Source organism: Marmota monax, unplaced genomic scaffold, assembly GCF_021218885.2.
Source record: "Marmota monax isolate L192 unplaced genomic scaffold, Marmota_monax_Labrador192_F-V1.1 WCK01_AAM20220418_F8-fsc00130, whole genome shotgun sequence".
NCBI classification, from domain to species: Eukaryota; Metazoa; Chordata; class Mammalia; order Rodentia; family Sciuridae; genus Marmota; species Marmota monax.
In genome coordinates this window covers 1,394,186-1,411,174 of record NW_026693244.1, presented here as the reverse complement: position 1 = coordinate 1,411,174, position 16,989 = coordinate 1,394,186, and the positions used below count along the sequence as shown (strand labels likewise).

The window sequence follows — 16,989 nt, the reverse complement described above, 5'->3', positions numbered from 1 at the left end:
CAGTAAGATTTGTCAATCCAATGTATTAGGAAAATGATAGGAAACTTGGAAGAACAAACAAAAAAGATATTGGTAGGGAAACAATAAAAGGGCTTATTTGGAAATCTTTGATGGGCCAGCAGAGACCTTTCTGGGAAACAGGACTTTCATAGAGGCAACTTTTTAATGAGAAAGAGTATAGTAGTCAAGGTGGTGAATTGACTGTGAGTAAAAATAGTGGAATCCTTGACGTAGGCTTAAATAATTGGAAAAAAGGAAAGGGAGGAGTTGATATTAAAGGATATGACTGATAGGAAACTAGTATACTTCCATAAGAAAAGGAAGCAATGCTGAGTTAGAATCTAGAGAAAGGTCAAGTTCAGGTTTTTTTTGCCATGTTTGTGTTTTGAGAGCAAGAATATTTCTACATATTACCTCATATGACGAATCCCTACACTGATATTACATATTCTCTATGATATTGTGGTTTTTCTATTTGTGAAAAAAAGAGAGATAAAAACAACAAACCACACATTATAATAATACTGTGACCAAGAGTTAAAAAAAATTGATTAATGAGATGTGGAACACACTGTACTTTGGACTCATAAGGCCCAACTAACTGGGTAAAAACATATAAAAATCGTGATAGTACAAGAGAAAATATTGTAAGTACAGTAAGAGAGTTATAAGCAGAAGTGCTAAAGGAAGCCAAAGTGGCAAGAATTAATTTTTATCCAGAGGCTAGGTTTTGTTTAATGGTATTTTTATTGTATAATAGTTAACAATTATTGAGTCATTGAACCTCACCCATGGACAAGTATAATTTGTTATTTCAAGTTTAGAAAAAGATTCATCAGAGTCCTCTATAAAACTCCAAAACTTAAAACCTGGAGAGAATCACAGAAGTCATCTCAGCCAACTCCCATCATTTTATAGACCGAGGGTATTCTAAACTCTGGTGATGTTTTTCCCATTACACCAGATGTCACTAACATTGTAACTTACAAAGCAACTGTCTGATAGCCTTTTAATACATCTAATTTTGCTTGCCTCATTGATATATTCTCAATTTCCACAACTTCAGAAATGTTTATGATTACATTGATTTTTTTTTTAATTTAGGAAAACCTCAACTATAGAAAGTTTAGGTCCTAGAGAGTTCTGCTTAACGTTAGTTTCACTTTCCAGTCTAATAAATAATTTATTTTTTTAACCTTTGTTTTGAAAATATTTCTTAGGTTTATCTTTAAACTCTGTGTCTTCTTATTTTAGTTTTCTTTTGTTTGTTTTATTTTCTTTTGCAGTGCTAGGGATCAAATCCTGGGCTTTGCTCATGCTAATGAATGTTCTACCACTGAGCTATAACAACTCTAGTGTGCATTCACACACGCACACACACACTCTCTCTCTCAATCCAAATATTTAATATCAGTTTTTTTCATATGTTCTGCCATTCTCCTTTGAATTATAAAGCAAAAATAATATTCTGGTTTTAAGGTGGGTTCTTTCTTCAAAAATATTCTGCTTAACCAAAGTTGGGACAAAATTTTGGGATAGTGTCTCCCATATTTGTTCCTCCAAATAATATTATTGTTAATGTAGATTGTAGAGGATACAGCAAACCTATCTAAAAAATTTCAGACTCTCAAATGTGAATCCCACTGACTGTTAGCCTCTAATGGATATGAGGGCATTGTGAGGATGAAGACAATTTGATCATTGGGTATGAGGAAGAGCACAGAAAGGACCAGCCTTGGGAATGTTCAGACTATGACAGAATTTCTGTGTTCATGCTTTTACCACTAAATCTAAAGGAAGACAAGGAAAATGACAGAAAACTAGGTAGAATGCCAGCAGAGGATCAAATATGCAGAGAAGGAAGATGAAAAAAGCAGTACATCTTAAACTATACAGGATAATAGAGAAACTGAGACAAGCAGATGCAGTGGTATAATTGCAAGACTATATTAAATAACTAGGGTGTGATTTAATCCTTCAGAGAAACATGGGGAGGGATAATATGATGAGCAATAAAGATGCAACAGGGACTGAATAGTGACGTCTGAAATTAAAGTCAGAAAGGAAATTGTGAGGGTGGTTAATACTTTTACTTTCATATATTCCAAGTTGAAGGGTAGAATGATATATCTAGGCTAAGTTTCTGAGAAGAGATGATTGGTAATAAAAGAAGGGACAAAGAGTAAAAAGGCAGAGGTGGCCCTGACCCTGTGCACCAAAGAACACTAACACTGCCTGAATCACTGTTGTTACCTCAGGCACCTGTGTTTAATTTGAAGGTCTCCATCCCTCTTACATTATGAGACCTAATGAGATCATGGCTGGAGGTGGTATGACTGAGCTTTTTGTGGCTGAGTTATACACATTTCTGTTTTATCCCCTAATCTTGGTGATGAAATCACTGTTACAAATTGAATCAGAGTTTCACTATGGCTGGCATGCAAGTTATTATTCTCAGTTCACAGTTTCCTCCTTAACCAAAAATGGTACTAAGAACTTGGGATCATGTTCATCTGTAGAAAACATACAGGAAAGAATATGAAAATCACTTTAAATCTCCTTTGGAAAATGACTTAACAAACAACAACAAAAAATTAATTTCAGATTTTTAAAATTCAGGATTATCATTCTTTAAATGAATTTTAGGTTGCAAATTTTTAGATTTTAACAGCTTTTTAATTGAAAAACTGGTTAGCTATGGTATTTCTGAATATTGATTTTCCTCTATAAATAATAATACAAATAATATGAAACCAATACCATTGTTATTAGTTTGCTAAATATAGTTTCAAATATAGGCTACTAGTACTATAACTTCACTGAAATAGTACCTTCCATATACAAAACTGACATAATGCAGTGCTACTTAGAGAAATAATAAGGATTTTTTTTTCTTAAGCTTTATGTGTTCTATCTGGGTAGTCTCCCACTCAAGAGCATCAGCATATTCATTGATGATAGTTGCATAACTTATAACAATGTATTGAAGAAAATATCTTTTTATCTACATTCTGTATTCAACAATGTTAAAATGAAATTCAGTTTAAAGGCAATTGATGGGGGTCATTGCTCTGAAATTATGTATATATATATATATATATATATATATATATATATATATATATATATATATATATATATTCATTGATGACTTTAAGGAAAGGAATGGATATACCTACAAATGTGAGATGTGTTCATTTAAGACATTTGAGTTTTTCCCCCACATTAGCCATACAAAAGCTGGTTTTTTAGGATTAAAGGAGTTAGAACAAGGTATCTGTACATCTTCATAGAGCTGGCTTAGGGTTTTACTTTTGCCAAAAGTGTTTTAAGGCACCTATGTCCTCACTGTAGATACCTGGGCCTCTCTGCCCCAATAAGTACCATAAAGGCCTACTATCTTCATGAAGTTCATTTCTGGAAATTAGAAAGCAAATCCTCAATTCCTTTAGGATGACTTGAGCATATTATCTTCAATTATGGGAGAATCAGCCTCAATATAATACTATTAAAATTAATAACTATTTCTTATTGGTGATGTGCCAGTATGTACTAAAGCTGGCTAGTACTTATTCTCGAGACCCTATTATTAGCTTATCTTCTCCTGTTCATATTATGTCAAATAGGTAGCTTGAAATCAGCCATAGTAAGGCATTATACCACAAAAATTGGCAAATGCCCCAATTCAGAACTCCCTTTCCACATGGAGAGCCAGTTGTCAAACATTTACTAGCATGGCACTGGAAACTTTAAATATTTATCTCTAACTGACACCAAATAATCTTCATTAGGGGGCTCTTCCATTTGCCACTTGTTATTTTAACCAACATGAACTGTTAGTTTTTCTAGGAAAAGGATAGAGTCCATTCATGCAAGTGCCTTCACTCGCCTGGAAATCTCCGGATGTACTGAGGAAATGCTTTTCTGTGTTTCTTCCACTTCTTGCTGCAGGTGGTTCATTGGGGATTGGTTGGAGTGCAGCAAGACTTGTGATGGTGGGATGCGCACAAGGGCAGTGCTCTGCATCAGGAAGATCGGACCTTCAGAGGAGGAGACACTGGACTATAGTGGTTGTTTAACACACCGGCCTATCGAAAAAGAGCCCTGCAACAACCAGTCATGTCCACCTCAGTGGGTGGCTTTGGACTGGTCAGAAGTAAGGAAATCTGAGGCTGTATGTTTTCAGATGTCTTAACTATCAATACCAAAGCATTTAATATTAAGGACACCTGAGCATGTGAGCGCCTTAGAACTTAACAAGTAAGAACTGCATGACAGTGAATTCGGCCATGTTTTATTTTATTGCTGCTTATCAAGAAGTAGGGGGTTTTTTGAGTCAGGGAAGTCAATGAGAAATTATGCATCAATCTGATTGAAAAAAAGTCTACAGTAAATCTGAAATAACATTGTAGTGGGTACAAATATGATTTTTTTTTCTTTTCTTACTATACAAGCAGCATCACAAACTCAGAATTAGGACTATGTTATTAAAAACTGAAGTTCAAAAGGACAATTGGAAGTTTTCTTACCCCATCTAGGCCTAGTGGCACATGACTATAATCCCAGTTGCTCTGGATGTTGGGGCAGAAGGATCACAAGTTCAAGGCCAGCCTGGGCAACTTGGTGAGACCCTGTCTTAAGATAAGAAATAAAAAGGGCTAGGGATAGAACTCAGTGGTAGAGCACCCCTGGGTTCAATGCCCAGTACCAAAAAGCAAATAAATAAAATAAAATTTTATTATCCCAAATTTTTGAAGACCTTAGAGTGACCTTTTCTAGGATCTGAGTTGGAAGGCACAAAGTTTTAAAAATCTGTTTTTCAAGTAATGTAACAGCCTAATCACATAATTTTTAGATATGAGCCTTTATCAATTTATTATAATTTGTGATATATCTGTATGTTTTAATTGCTTCTATTTGCATCTGGAAAAGAGACGTGGAGCTGAGGGATATACCAAAAAGTCAAGTTCAGAATTTATCATTATCTTATATATATGATTAGTATATAAGATGGGACTAAGATGCTTTAGGGGCATGAATTTGTACAAAATAATCTAATATAATCCAGAGGAACTTGGAAAAGTGATCTTGTGGAAAACAAAAAAAGAAGTATATAATTTTTGTTCCCTCAGTATGCACAAGACATGTACATACACACACTTACAGCATTTTCCACATTTCACAAAGAAAAGCTGAATCTTCTGTAGCAGTGGTTAGTGTTAAAAAGAATGAGTACCTGGCTAGAGATAATTCTTTCAAATTAGCAAAACAGGATGCATTACAGACTCTATTCTAATATATCCTGCTGGAAATATTGTGGAACTTACTTTGGGTATTTCCTGTAGACCTCATGAGTTTGTCAAAAACAAATGAAAAAGTTAAACTGTTATTTAGGAACCTCTAGATGTAACTATTCCCCCTGTGAACCTTACTGCTTGGGTGGCCTTATTTTGCTAGAGAAACAGGCCAGAAGAACTATGTTTAAGATGGTACATGGTAGCAATGTTTCTGACCACTCATGATTATCCATGGACTCTGGCAGGAACTGGGAGTGTTCTCCTAAGTTTCCTGGCCATACTCCAGCTTTAGTAATTACATTCTACCTACTTTTTATTTGAAGTTTCAATCAAATATATAGTCATTGGTATTATCCAGTCCATGGTACTAGAAAACAGTATAGACTTTTCCCTAATAGTAGGTGCATTAACTTCTAAATTCATCTGAAAGATGAAATTCAATGATTAAAAAATAGATATTCTGCAGGATTAGACATTTATTAGTGCCCAGGATACTTATATAAATCCATAAATATTAATCAATAATGATGATAATTTATTATGGGAAAATCACAGTGGGAGACTTTATATTACAATTTGGCTGCAAGAGGAGCATTACAAGTTCAGAGCCAGCTTCAACAACAGCAGGGCACTAAGCAACTCAGTGAGACCCTATTTCTAAATAAAATACAAAATAGGGCTGGGGATGTGGCTTAGTGGTTGAGTGCCCCTGAATTTAATCCTCAGTACCAAAAAAAACTAAAACAAAACAAAAACTAAATAACTGGGTACAAAAGTCTTAGAGTTTCAAGTCAAGTTGGTTAAGTATGATTGTGTTTACTGGGATAGGCACTATGGAAAATATGAAAGAATCTTGTTAAAAAAGAAAATATTCATGAAGCAACTAGACATTAATATGACAGTGTTTAATAAACAGTGGATTGTGATATATAAATGTATAACTCATAGAAATTCAGGGCTAAGCAGATAAAGGTAGCCTGGAAAAGTATACTAGTTTTTTCAGTTGATGGGAGTTGCACTGAATATTGAGAACAGAATCTGAAGAGAATAGGGAAGCTGGAGAAGGTATTCCTGATAAGAGAATCAACTAAACAGAAACAAACATTTTAAGATAAAAGCAGGATGGGGAAAAAGTTTGTTTTAAAGATTAAGTAATAAAGTAGTACTAAGTAATAGGCTTGAAAGCAAAACTCTATGCCAAATCATCCTTCATAAGCAGAAATTAGAAGAAAGTTTTGCCAACCACTAAACTACCAAAACTTCCTTATATCAGACTTATTTCACATTGGTCTCCTGACCTACACTTCTCAGTATCATTGTGTTGTTTTTTTTTAAATAAATCCTGTGTCTTTCTTTTTTAAATATCTTTATTTTATTTTTATGTGGTGTTGAGGATCAAACCCAGCACCCCACGCATGCCAGGCGAGCGCGCTACCACTTGAGCCACATCCCCAGCCCTATCATTGTGTTTTTAAAATTTTTTATAGTTGTATATGGACAGAATGCCTTTATTTTATTTGTTTATTTTTATGTGGTGCTGAGAATTGAACCCAGTGCCTCACATGTGCAAGGCAAGTGATCTGCCACTGAAATACAGCTCCAGCTCCTCACTGTATTTTTGTTTTAAAATAAAACCACCAAAATAGAATCACCTGAAAAAATAGCTAATATATATTACCAATATGCTTCCATTTCAAATACCATTTTAAGGGTTTCTATTGAATTCAATTTCACATAGACTATATTTACCCCACTTTTAAAATTCTCATTCTAATCTATCCAATATTTGCAGTGACTTGCTCAAATGGTTCTTATAGGCAGGCATTTCTGGGAGCTGCCTGAAGAAATACATGTAAGCTGAGGGTACATTCAATCATAGTTCTGCTATCTTTAAAATAGCTGAGTCAAAGACTTAAGCAAAAGAAGATGGACTGGGCAGGTGGAGTGTACATGTTGTGACCACTACCTCAGATAAATCTTCACTAGTTGCTATTGTTTCTCTATAGATGACCCAGGAAACTATCATGGTGTAAGCATAGCTTCTGAAATGCTGCCAATAATGTCTAGTTGAACATCAGCTTTACCTCCTTCATCATCCTTTGTTCAATAGGAAAGATGGGTTTTGCCCAATGTGATCTCTCCTGTTTATATTGCAAAGGGTGGGTTTCATTCTTGGGCTTCCGTTTTGTTACTTTACCAGGAAGCCCATCTCTTCCCTAGATGGGTTAAAAAATAAATTGGAATAAAGAGCAGTAATTGAAATAAATGTCTGAGTAACTAGGTAGACGAAAGTGAGAACAAGAGCCTGTTCTTCTCAGAGAAGTAGAACACCTTCCCCTAATGACAGCCAGAGTCTGTGCAGAGGAGCAGGCAATGTTCAGTCTTTCACTTAACATTTTACAAATATTTTACACAATTTTATTTTGACACACCCATGAAAACTTCCCTCTTCTTTCTGCTCCCTCCTCATTTTTAACCATCAGCCCTTTGAGCTTTGTTAATCACAGGGTGAGGTTCACTTGGTGAAAATATGTTGTAGTAAGAGGAATTTACCTTTTGACCCTTTACTTTTCTTTGCTGGCTACTCTAATACAGTATAAAATTTCCATTGTTGTAAAGCCAGCAACCATTTTCCCCAACATTTAAGCCCACCCAGCGCTTATGGCAACAGGGAAAAAAAAAAAAAAGCCAAATTTGAGTGCAGGGATATGGTTCATCAGCGGCTTTTTGTGAAAATAATGAAGTCACACCTTTCTCATTTTCTCCAATCTGTCCTCAATCTTGGGACCACCCTTGCTATGTTGGACTTTAAATGGTTTTCTTCCTTTGCCATCATTTGACAAGTAGCTCTTGAAAGCATTGCTTCTACTATGGATGGGCTTCAGCAGTTCTAATCCATTCTTCTGATGTATCAGAGTGGGTTCTTTGACTACTGCAGAGTACCCTTTGGAAAGGGTCTATTTCTTGTACTTCTTTTGGACAAGTGAATAATGGACATCATATTCAGCTGACTTTGTAGGTAGCATTACACTGAGGTAGCATTATGTAAGGACTCGGGGTAGTGGTAGATCTACCTACAACCTACTTACACACTTGTTTGAGAAAAAATAATTGTGATATCATCATGCCTACACTTAGGTTCTCCACTGGCCCTGTAATTAAGTAAATTAAACCCCTCCTGCAAGAACTCAGTCTAACCCCAAAATTCTTCTCTAGTAATTTTTTCTAGTACATTTTTTCTATAAAATATGCTCTTGCATATTTTTAATCAAAGAATATTAAACAAAAGCATGAATGTGTCTCCTAAGAACAACCTCCTATATCCTGCTGCAATAAAAAGATAAAACAGATGGTCTGGTCAGGTTTTAAATAATTGTGAGATTCTAATTTTTGAATAAAAGAAGAAAGAAAATGTTATTTACCTGCAAGAAGGAGAAACAAATACTTTTATTAAAGAATTACTTATCCACTAAAATATTATCTTCTACTCTACTCCACTAAATGGTCTATTCTGAGAGGTTTTTATAACTATTCTTTAACTTAAAAATGAATTTTGGGTGTGGGGGTTGTAGCTCAGAGGTAGAGTGGTTGCCTGGCACATGTGAGGCACTGGGTTTCTTCCTCTGCACCACATAAAAATAAATAAATAAATGAAGGTATTGTGTCCAACTACAGATAAAAAAAATATTTTAAAAAATGAATTTTTATTACTGAACTACATATTTAAATTTTAATGATTACTAGTGGATTTATTGCATACTCAAAAGAATGTGCAAAAACATACACTTTGCATGGGTATAGACAAGTGATTACTTCTGTAGAATATTCTGAAGCATTCACACGTAGGCAAATGCCTGTTAATCACATATGTAACCATCACTATATCATGCTTTTCTAGAATTTCTTAATTTTTTAGGCAGCTTAATAAACTGACATTGTTAGATGGAAACCACATTTTCTCTTTATCAGCAGGCTAAAGAAAGGCAATAGTGAAATTTAGGCTAAAGAAAGGAGAGGGAAGAAGTAAAAATAAAAACAAACTAAGGATATTTCCTCTTGACCATCTCTGGTGTTAGCTCAAAGGATTTGCTGGATCAAGTTCTACTGAGAATGAACCTATTCTAAATAACATTCCTGTACCTTTACTATGTTTTAGAAACAATTTTTAAACACTTAGTTTTATAATCACCCTTAAGAAGTCCAATATTTGCAAAGACCAGAGTTGAGAGTCTGGCTACAGACATGTAATATTTGTGACGATATCTGTAAGACTCAGGCCTGATGTATTCATTAAGTAAGAATGTGATAAAAATGTATAGTAGTCTCCCCTTTATCCACAGAGACCTCCACTGGATGCCTAAAACTGTGGATAGTATTTCCTATGATAGAGTTTAATTTATAAAGAAGGCACAATAAGAGATTCACAACAGTAACTAACAATGAAATAAACAATTGTAATATAAAGTATGTATGGGCTGGGAGTGAGTGTAGCTCAGTGGTAGAGTGATTGCCTAGTGTGTGAGGCTTGTTGGACTCCCAGTACTAAAAAAAAATAATTATATGAAAGTCATCTCTCTCAAAGTATGGTTTTTGTTTTTGAGAGCACATGGTTCTTCGTTCTGTATACTATACCTGGCTTTATCATATGCCCTGTAGCACTGCCACATAATACTAAAATTATTCTGTCATTCCATGTGTTTGTGCCCCACTGCCTCTTTTGTACTTTTCTGAATGCAGGTTCTATAGAGTATCTTCTTCCAGAAGAGCCTGATTTCCTCATAATTTAAGACTTGTTATAGATAGTATACTTACTCCTTAATCAATGTCTTTAACTCTGCTGGAGGTGTGGCAACAACTTCTTCATTGGTAGTTGTAACCTCTCCAGTAATTTTTGTACTTTTCAATACAAACTTGAAAGTCTTCAATCTATAACCATCCCTTACTTGTAGTAAATGGCTTGGTCTCATTCATTTCGGAGGATCTCTTGATTAAGTCTTCATATAGCTGACTGCATTTGAACCATATTTTATGTTCATCCTCAGATACAATGCCTTTTTCATCTTAACTAAGAACTTTGTCACACACTGTGGCCAAGTTTTGTAATTTGAAGTGCAACAGCAAAACTTGCACAAATTTCTTTTTCTTCACAGTTTTACAGATTCTGAACTCTAAGTTTTTCTTGGATGTTAGACCCTATGCTGTGTACTTCACAGATATTGTCTAATTTAATCTTCATGATTAACTATCACTTTATATTTCAAATAATGAAGACATGCACTCAGAAGGTGCACTCAGAAGATTCATTCTTCTGTAAATTGTAGCAAGCTCAGTATATGATATTTTTTCTTTCCTTATATTTAAAGTATTCATCTTTTCAATTAAAGGAAGCACTTCACTGCTGCCCTTTGGCATATTCAAATTGCCTGTAACACTACTCTTGCACTTTGGGGCCATTCAGAAAAATAAAAGTCACTTGAACAGAAGCACTTGTGTTATGGTGACAATCAATATGAAAACCAAGGTGGCTACTAAGCGGGGATGGAGTGTAGCATATACAGTGTGGATACACTGAACAAAGGGATGATTCATGTTCCTGGCAGAACTGCACAAAATAATACTCATCACAATACTCAAAATGATGTGCAATTTAAAACTTATAAATTGTTTATTTCTGGAATTTTCCATTTAATATTTTTATACTATGAAACCACAGAAAGCAAAACTGCAGATAAAGGGGAAATTACTGCAGTTTTCAGCCATTCACTATTTTGAGAATGCAGTTGATTATTTCTCTACTTCTGCTGCTATAGGATGTGAATAGCCTTGGCTTATTAAGTCAATTTTTGCATATAATTTTGTATTCTTGCCTGAGTAAAATATATCATTATATGATTAGTTTTACACATAACTGCACATTTCCTACAGATGGTTTGTGTCTTTTGACATTTGTATTTGGAGCTTTATTCTATTAGGAAATTGCCATCTGGATAGATCCATATTTCTCAGTGCTTCAGTTTTCTCACCTTTAACATAATAGGCATGATAACAGTACTTACTTCCTGAGGTTTCTGTGAGGATTAACTAGACCATTACCTGAAAAGGGCTTAATAAATATTAGTGCTACTTTCTCTTCTTATTATCAGTCTTATTTGTTTTGTTTTGGTTTTGGTTTCCTGGGGACTTCTCAAACAAAGATGAATGAATTGCCTGTCTGCATTGTCTGCCCCCCTTAATTGTAAACAGAACTTGGCATATGCTCATAGGAAAGACTGCTAGGTATTATTACATTCTTAAAACAATAGCAGAAGATTCTTGCTACCAGAAAAAAAAAATAGAGTAAGCAAAAGACGTATGTCTCAGCCTTCAATATGCATACATATAATTTTCAGATGTGGAGGGGGCAGGGAGAGTGGCACAAGTGCAGTTTTCAATGCATATTCCCAAGTTAGAAACTAATTACAGCCTCACAGTTTAAAAAAAGACTGAGTCTCTATACATTCTTTGTGTTTTCTGCCTATCTCCTTAAGGAATGAAGGGTCTTTCTATCCATTTATACTTCACCTCAATTTTTATTTATTTATTTATTTATTTTTAGTTTTAATTGGAAACAATACTTATATTTTATTGATTTATTTTTATGTAGTGCTGAGGATCAAAACCAGTGCCTCACACTAGCTAGGTGAGTGCTCTACCACTGAGCCACAACCCTAGCCCCTCAATTTATTTTTCATATAAATGAACTAATATATGTTATGTGTTCTCCTGAATTTATTTCTGCCAGTACTAGAAGCAGCTTATGCATACAATAAAAACAGAAGAATGCATAATATATAGGCCCTAAGGGAAAAGTCAGAAGGCCTAGCAGTTAGTTCTAGCTCTACCATTTGTAATCTGTTGATTCCTTCATTATATTACATAAGCTTTCCTTATCTGTGATAATTCTAAAAAACTTGTTTAATGAAGTATTAGACAGTATTTTGTGAGCTGTGAAGCTCTAATGGCATATAAGGTAGTAGATTTATTATTTCCAATGATTATTTTATACATTAATAAAGTAGCAGAAATTTTCTAAGGCTTTGGCTTGGATGATGGAGGAATTGTGGCATAAAGTAAAGAGTACTAGATATGAATGGGGCAAACTGAAGACTTGGATCGGGGCTTTATTCACTCCATAGAAATTATTGAATGTTTTCATTACTTGAAATATAAAGTGATAGTTAATCATGAAGATTAAATTAGACAATATATGTGAAGTACATAGCATAGGGCCTAACATCCAAGAAAAACTTAGAGTAAGAAATAGCATTAGAATAATTTTGCCACTTACTATCTGTTCAATTTTCTATCAGTCAATTACTCTTAAGTTTGTTTCCTTATCTGACAAATATAATCATAATTGCCATCTCATAGTTTTGTAAGTATCACTCAGCACAACACTTGGTACATACAGTGTTTATTAAAGGATAGGGGCTGTTAGTAGTAAGTAGCAGCTGTCATAGCTGCTATAGCAGCAACAGTATTAGCTTTGTGCCTGGCCCTGGTTTAACACTAGTGAAGACTGCAGATATCAATAGAAGGCATTGAATAATTTTTAGAATCAAAAGACAGTATTATCAGAGTTGTGCTTTAGAAAGGTCCCTCTGATATTCAGAAAGTGAATTGGAGTGAGGCAAGAGCAAGAAATAGAAGAACTATTAGAAAGTAGTTGCAAATTTTCATGTGGGAAATTAATATTTGAAGTAAGATTAGTGGCAGTGGAGATCAAGGAAATCAGCAGATGTGAGAGATTTAGGATGGGTCAATAAAACTTCATGACTGATTATATGAATAGTGTGAGGCTGCAGCAGCCTGTGAGCATGTTGATTTTGCTGTGAAAAGCAATGACAGGGATCAGGAATTTCTCTCTTGAGAAATTTCCCTAACTATCACTTCTTCTGGAGCTATACGTTAGAAATAACTGTATGTTATCATCCTTCAAAAGGTATCCTAGCAGGGGCTGGGGATGTAGTTCAGTGGAAGAACTCTTGTCTAGCATGCACAAGGTCCTGGGTTCAGTACCCATTACAAAAAAAAAAATTAAAAACCTTAATGATTTTTTTTTCTTTTTCTGTGTTAAGGAAATGCATTCTCTTACTGCATTCATTGTGGTAAAAAGATTGTATAGGATCCTTAATTTTCACCTGAAAAACAAGAATATTTTCCCCCTTTCTATGATACATACCAGGTTCAAAGATTACCACTAATAAAACTGCTCCAAAGTGTGTACAGTGTTCACTAAGACATTAAAACTAATGTCTAAAACTATCATCTCTCCAGATAAAGGACAGTGTTTCTTTATTGGGTGCTTACTGAAAGCCTTCAGCCAGATCCTAGGGTCAGGTGTGTGAGTGTGTGTATAAAGATAAAACAGAAGTGCAGTAATTTTTCAGGAGCTTATAGTATGGTAGAGATAAGAAGACATGTAAATAAATAATTATGAAACAGGCCAGTGGTGATGAGGTACACAAGAATGCTCTACATCTACTGTTACAGTACTTAACATTAGCCTTGTGTTCATGTGTCCCTCTCCCAACTATGACTCTGAGCTCCTTAAAGGTAGAGACTGTCTCATACATTTTTATCTCCTCCCCTTCTTTTATAGTTCATGTAAGAGATTAGGAAATGCATTTTGAAGGAAACATGCATAACCAGTGCTTCCAAGTATTGTGGATAAGGCCCTCACTTGACTGAGAGGAAATACAGATTTCAAGAAAGCATCCAGACATGTGGCAGTGAAAGCTGGATGACTTCAGTCAGCCACCACATTAAATAGGTGGTCCACAAAAGCACCTGGAGATAAGGCAAATAATAGGATGTATGCCATAGAGAGAAGCATCCTTTCCTCAATATGGAAAACAAACAAACCCAATTCTGAAGAACAGTCTAATATGCTATGTTTGTAACAGATGAACAGGGAAATTCCAAAGATTTTCTGTGCAATAAACCTTCACCTGTGACCTGTATTCTTAGCAGTCACATGATAACTGTAGTTGATCTACACCAGCCCCAACTAGCTTCACAGAGACAAGTCTTGTGGTCTATTAATAACATAAAAATTCTTTTTAGAAGACTACACCCAGCAAATAGGAAATCAAGAACTCTACATTCCAAAAATTAACAGAATCTTATCTCAGCTCAATGAGGCTGGGGATAGGGAGGAATGGAGAAAATAACCTATCACTAAGCAAAGAAGAAAATAAGTTAGCCAAGAAAAGCAAACATTGGATTTATCTCTTAAAGACCTTAGGGAAAAACTAAAAAAGTACTTTTGCTTAAACAGCTTTTAAGGAATTTCGTTTCTGAGAGATTTTTGCCTAGAATCAGTGGGTATACATATTGTAAAATATACGCATTTACTTCAAGAAAGACTTTCCTCAAATTCTCCTGTCTTTAATCTATTGCTATTCATTAATATTTATTTTATTTCTAGTGTACTCCAAAATGTGGTCCAGGATTCAAGCATCGGATTGTTCTGTGTAAGAGCAGTGACCTTTCTAAAACATTCCCAGCTGCACAATGTCCAGAGGAAAGCAAACCTCCTGTCCGCATCCGCTGCAGTTTGGGCCGCTGCCCTCCTCCTCGCTGGGTGACAGGAGACTGGGGCCAGGTAAGGCAGTTGGAGTATGGGCTCCTGCTGAAGCAGCACCTTGAGACACAAACCCAAGATCCTTGTTTTAGTCATTAAAAACACTTGAGAGATGAGTAGCAACACAGTAATCAAAGTATGAGCCAAGTGCAGTGGTACATGCCAACAATCCCAGTGACCCAAAGCATCAAGTTGAACATGAGAAATACATCCAATTAACTTTGTTTAATTAAAAAATACCAAGTTGGTATATTTGGATAGAATGAAAATTAAGTATTATTCTTCTAAATATCAGAGAGAAAATTTATTGTTACATTAAAACATGATATCATAGAAAGTAAATTTCTTAGCCAGTCAATTCCTTTATCCTATGGTATCATAATTGGCCTTATAGCTAGTTATCTTCTAATATCTGAGACTCAAATGAATCATAATAGCATAAAACTATATCAGTATGCTTTTGTTTGTGCTCTGAGTCTGCCCTCAGTTATTAAAAATAGCATTTTAGGACTGTGGATATAGCTCAGTGGTAGAGCACTTGCCTAGCATGTGTAAAACCCTGGGTTTGATCCCAGTTTCACAGTAGTAGTTCTGAAAATTCTTCTCCAAATTCCACATTACTGGAGCACAGCAGTACCTATACACTTTTTTATATCAATTGAGAAAAGGTAAAGATTTTTAGTACCCATTAAGGTAACTAATGACACTTATTCTGTGCTCAGCCCTAAGGGAAAAAACATGATTGGAAAATAAATAAAACTTTGCATATCTGTAGAGATATTTGGTTTAATTTACGAAATGCTCAGATGGAATGCATCTGATGAGTTTAAACATTATATGCAATTTAGTGTTAAAATATGTTTCACTGTAGGTGCATGAAAACTTCACAATACCTAATTGATATTAAATAATCTTTGTAGACATGTACTCATGATTTTTATTTTAAATTAGGTAGGCATTTCCTTCTTTATATATTTTTTGTTGTAATGCATGGTTGTACAAAGGACATTTGAAAGTTTTCTCTGCTCTACTGATCTTCCTTGGCTTATCAAGAGATTTCCCCTTCACCTTTCTTTTATTTTTCCCTCACTAGCTTCCACATATGAGAGAAAATATGACCGTTTACTTTCTGAATTTGGCTTGTTTCACTTAACAGTATGTTCTCAAGTTCCATCCATTTTCCTACAAATGACATAATTTCATTCTTCTTTATGACTGAATAAAACTCTGTAGTACATATTTATCACTTTTAATCATCCATTCATCCATTGATAGACACCTAGACTGGTCCCATAGTTTGGCTATTGTGAATTGTGCTTCTATAAGCATGGGTGTATATGTATCACTACAGTATAATGATTTTAATCCTTTAGGATCAATGCCAAGAGTGGTATAGCTGAGTCAAATGGTGGTTCCATGCCTAGTCTTTTGAGGAACTTCCATACTGATTCCTTAGTGATTGTATTGATTTACAATCCCACCAACAGTATAAAAAGAAAAAAAAAGAGTTCTTTTTTTTCTCCACATCCTCTCCAGCATTTATTGTTGATGATATTTTTTCTTTCTTTCTTTTTTTCTTTTTTTTTTTTGTACCATAGATTTAACTCAGGAGCACTTAACCACTGAACCACATCCCCAGCCCTTTTTTTGTGTGTGTGTATTTTATTTAGAGACAGGGTCTAAATAAAGGTTGAGGCCCTAAGCAACTGAGGCTGGCTTTGAACTCATGATCCTCCTGTCTCAGCCTCCCAAGCTTCTGGGATTGATGGTATTCTCGATGGCTGCCATTCTAACTGGAGTAAGATGAAATATCAGTGTGGTTTATATATATATATATATATATATATATATATATATATATATATATGGATTGAACGCAGTGCCTCATACTTGTGAGATAAGCACTCCACAACTGAGCTACAGCCCCAGCCCTCAGTTTACTCACGAGTAGTAACTCTCAGAAGATCATTGTCAGGATTATATAAGATAATATTCTCTCTCTCTCTCTCTGACTCTCTCTCTCTCTCTCTCTCTCTCTCTCTCACACACACACACACACACACACAC

The 16,989-nt window shown here is 35.0% G+C and overlaps 1 protein-coding gene across 1 annotated transcript in view; it reads left to right on the top strand.

Moving 5' to 3' along the window:
- Positions 1-16,989, top strand: part of Adamts6 (ADAM metallopeptidase with thrombospondin type 1 motif 6) — a 297,708-nt gene that overhangs the window by 266,238 nt on the left and 14,481 nt on the right. The window contains exons 21-22 of the mRNA XM_046456198.2: positions 3,952-4,156; positions 14,767-14,943. Of these exons, the coding sequence (XP_046312154.1) occupies positions 3,952-4,156; positions 14,767-14,943 (382 nt within the window). The remainder of the gene's footprint in view (positions 1-3,951; positions 4,157-14,766; positions 14,944-16,989) is intronic.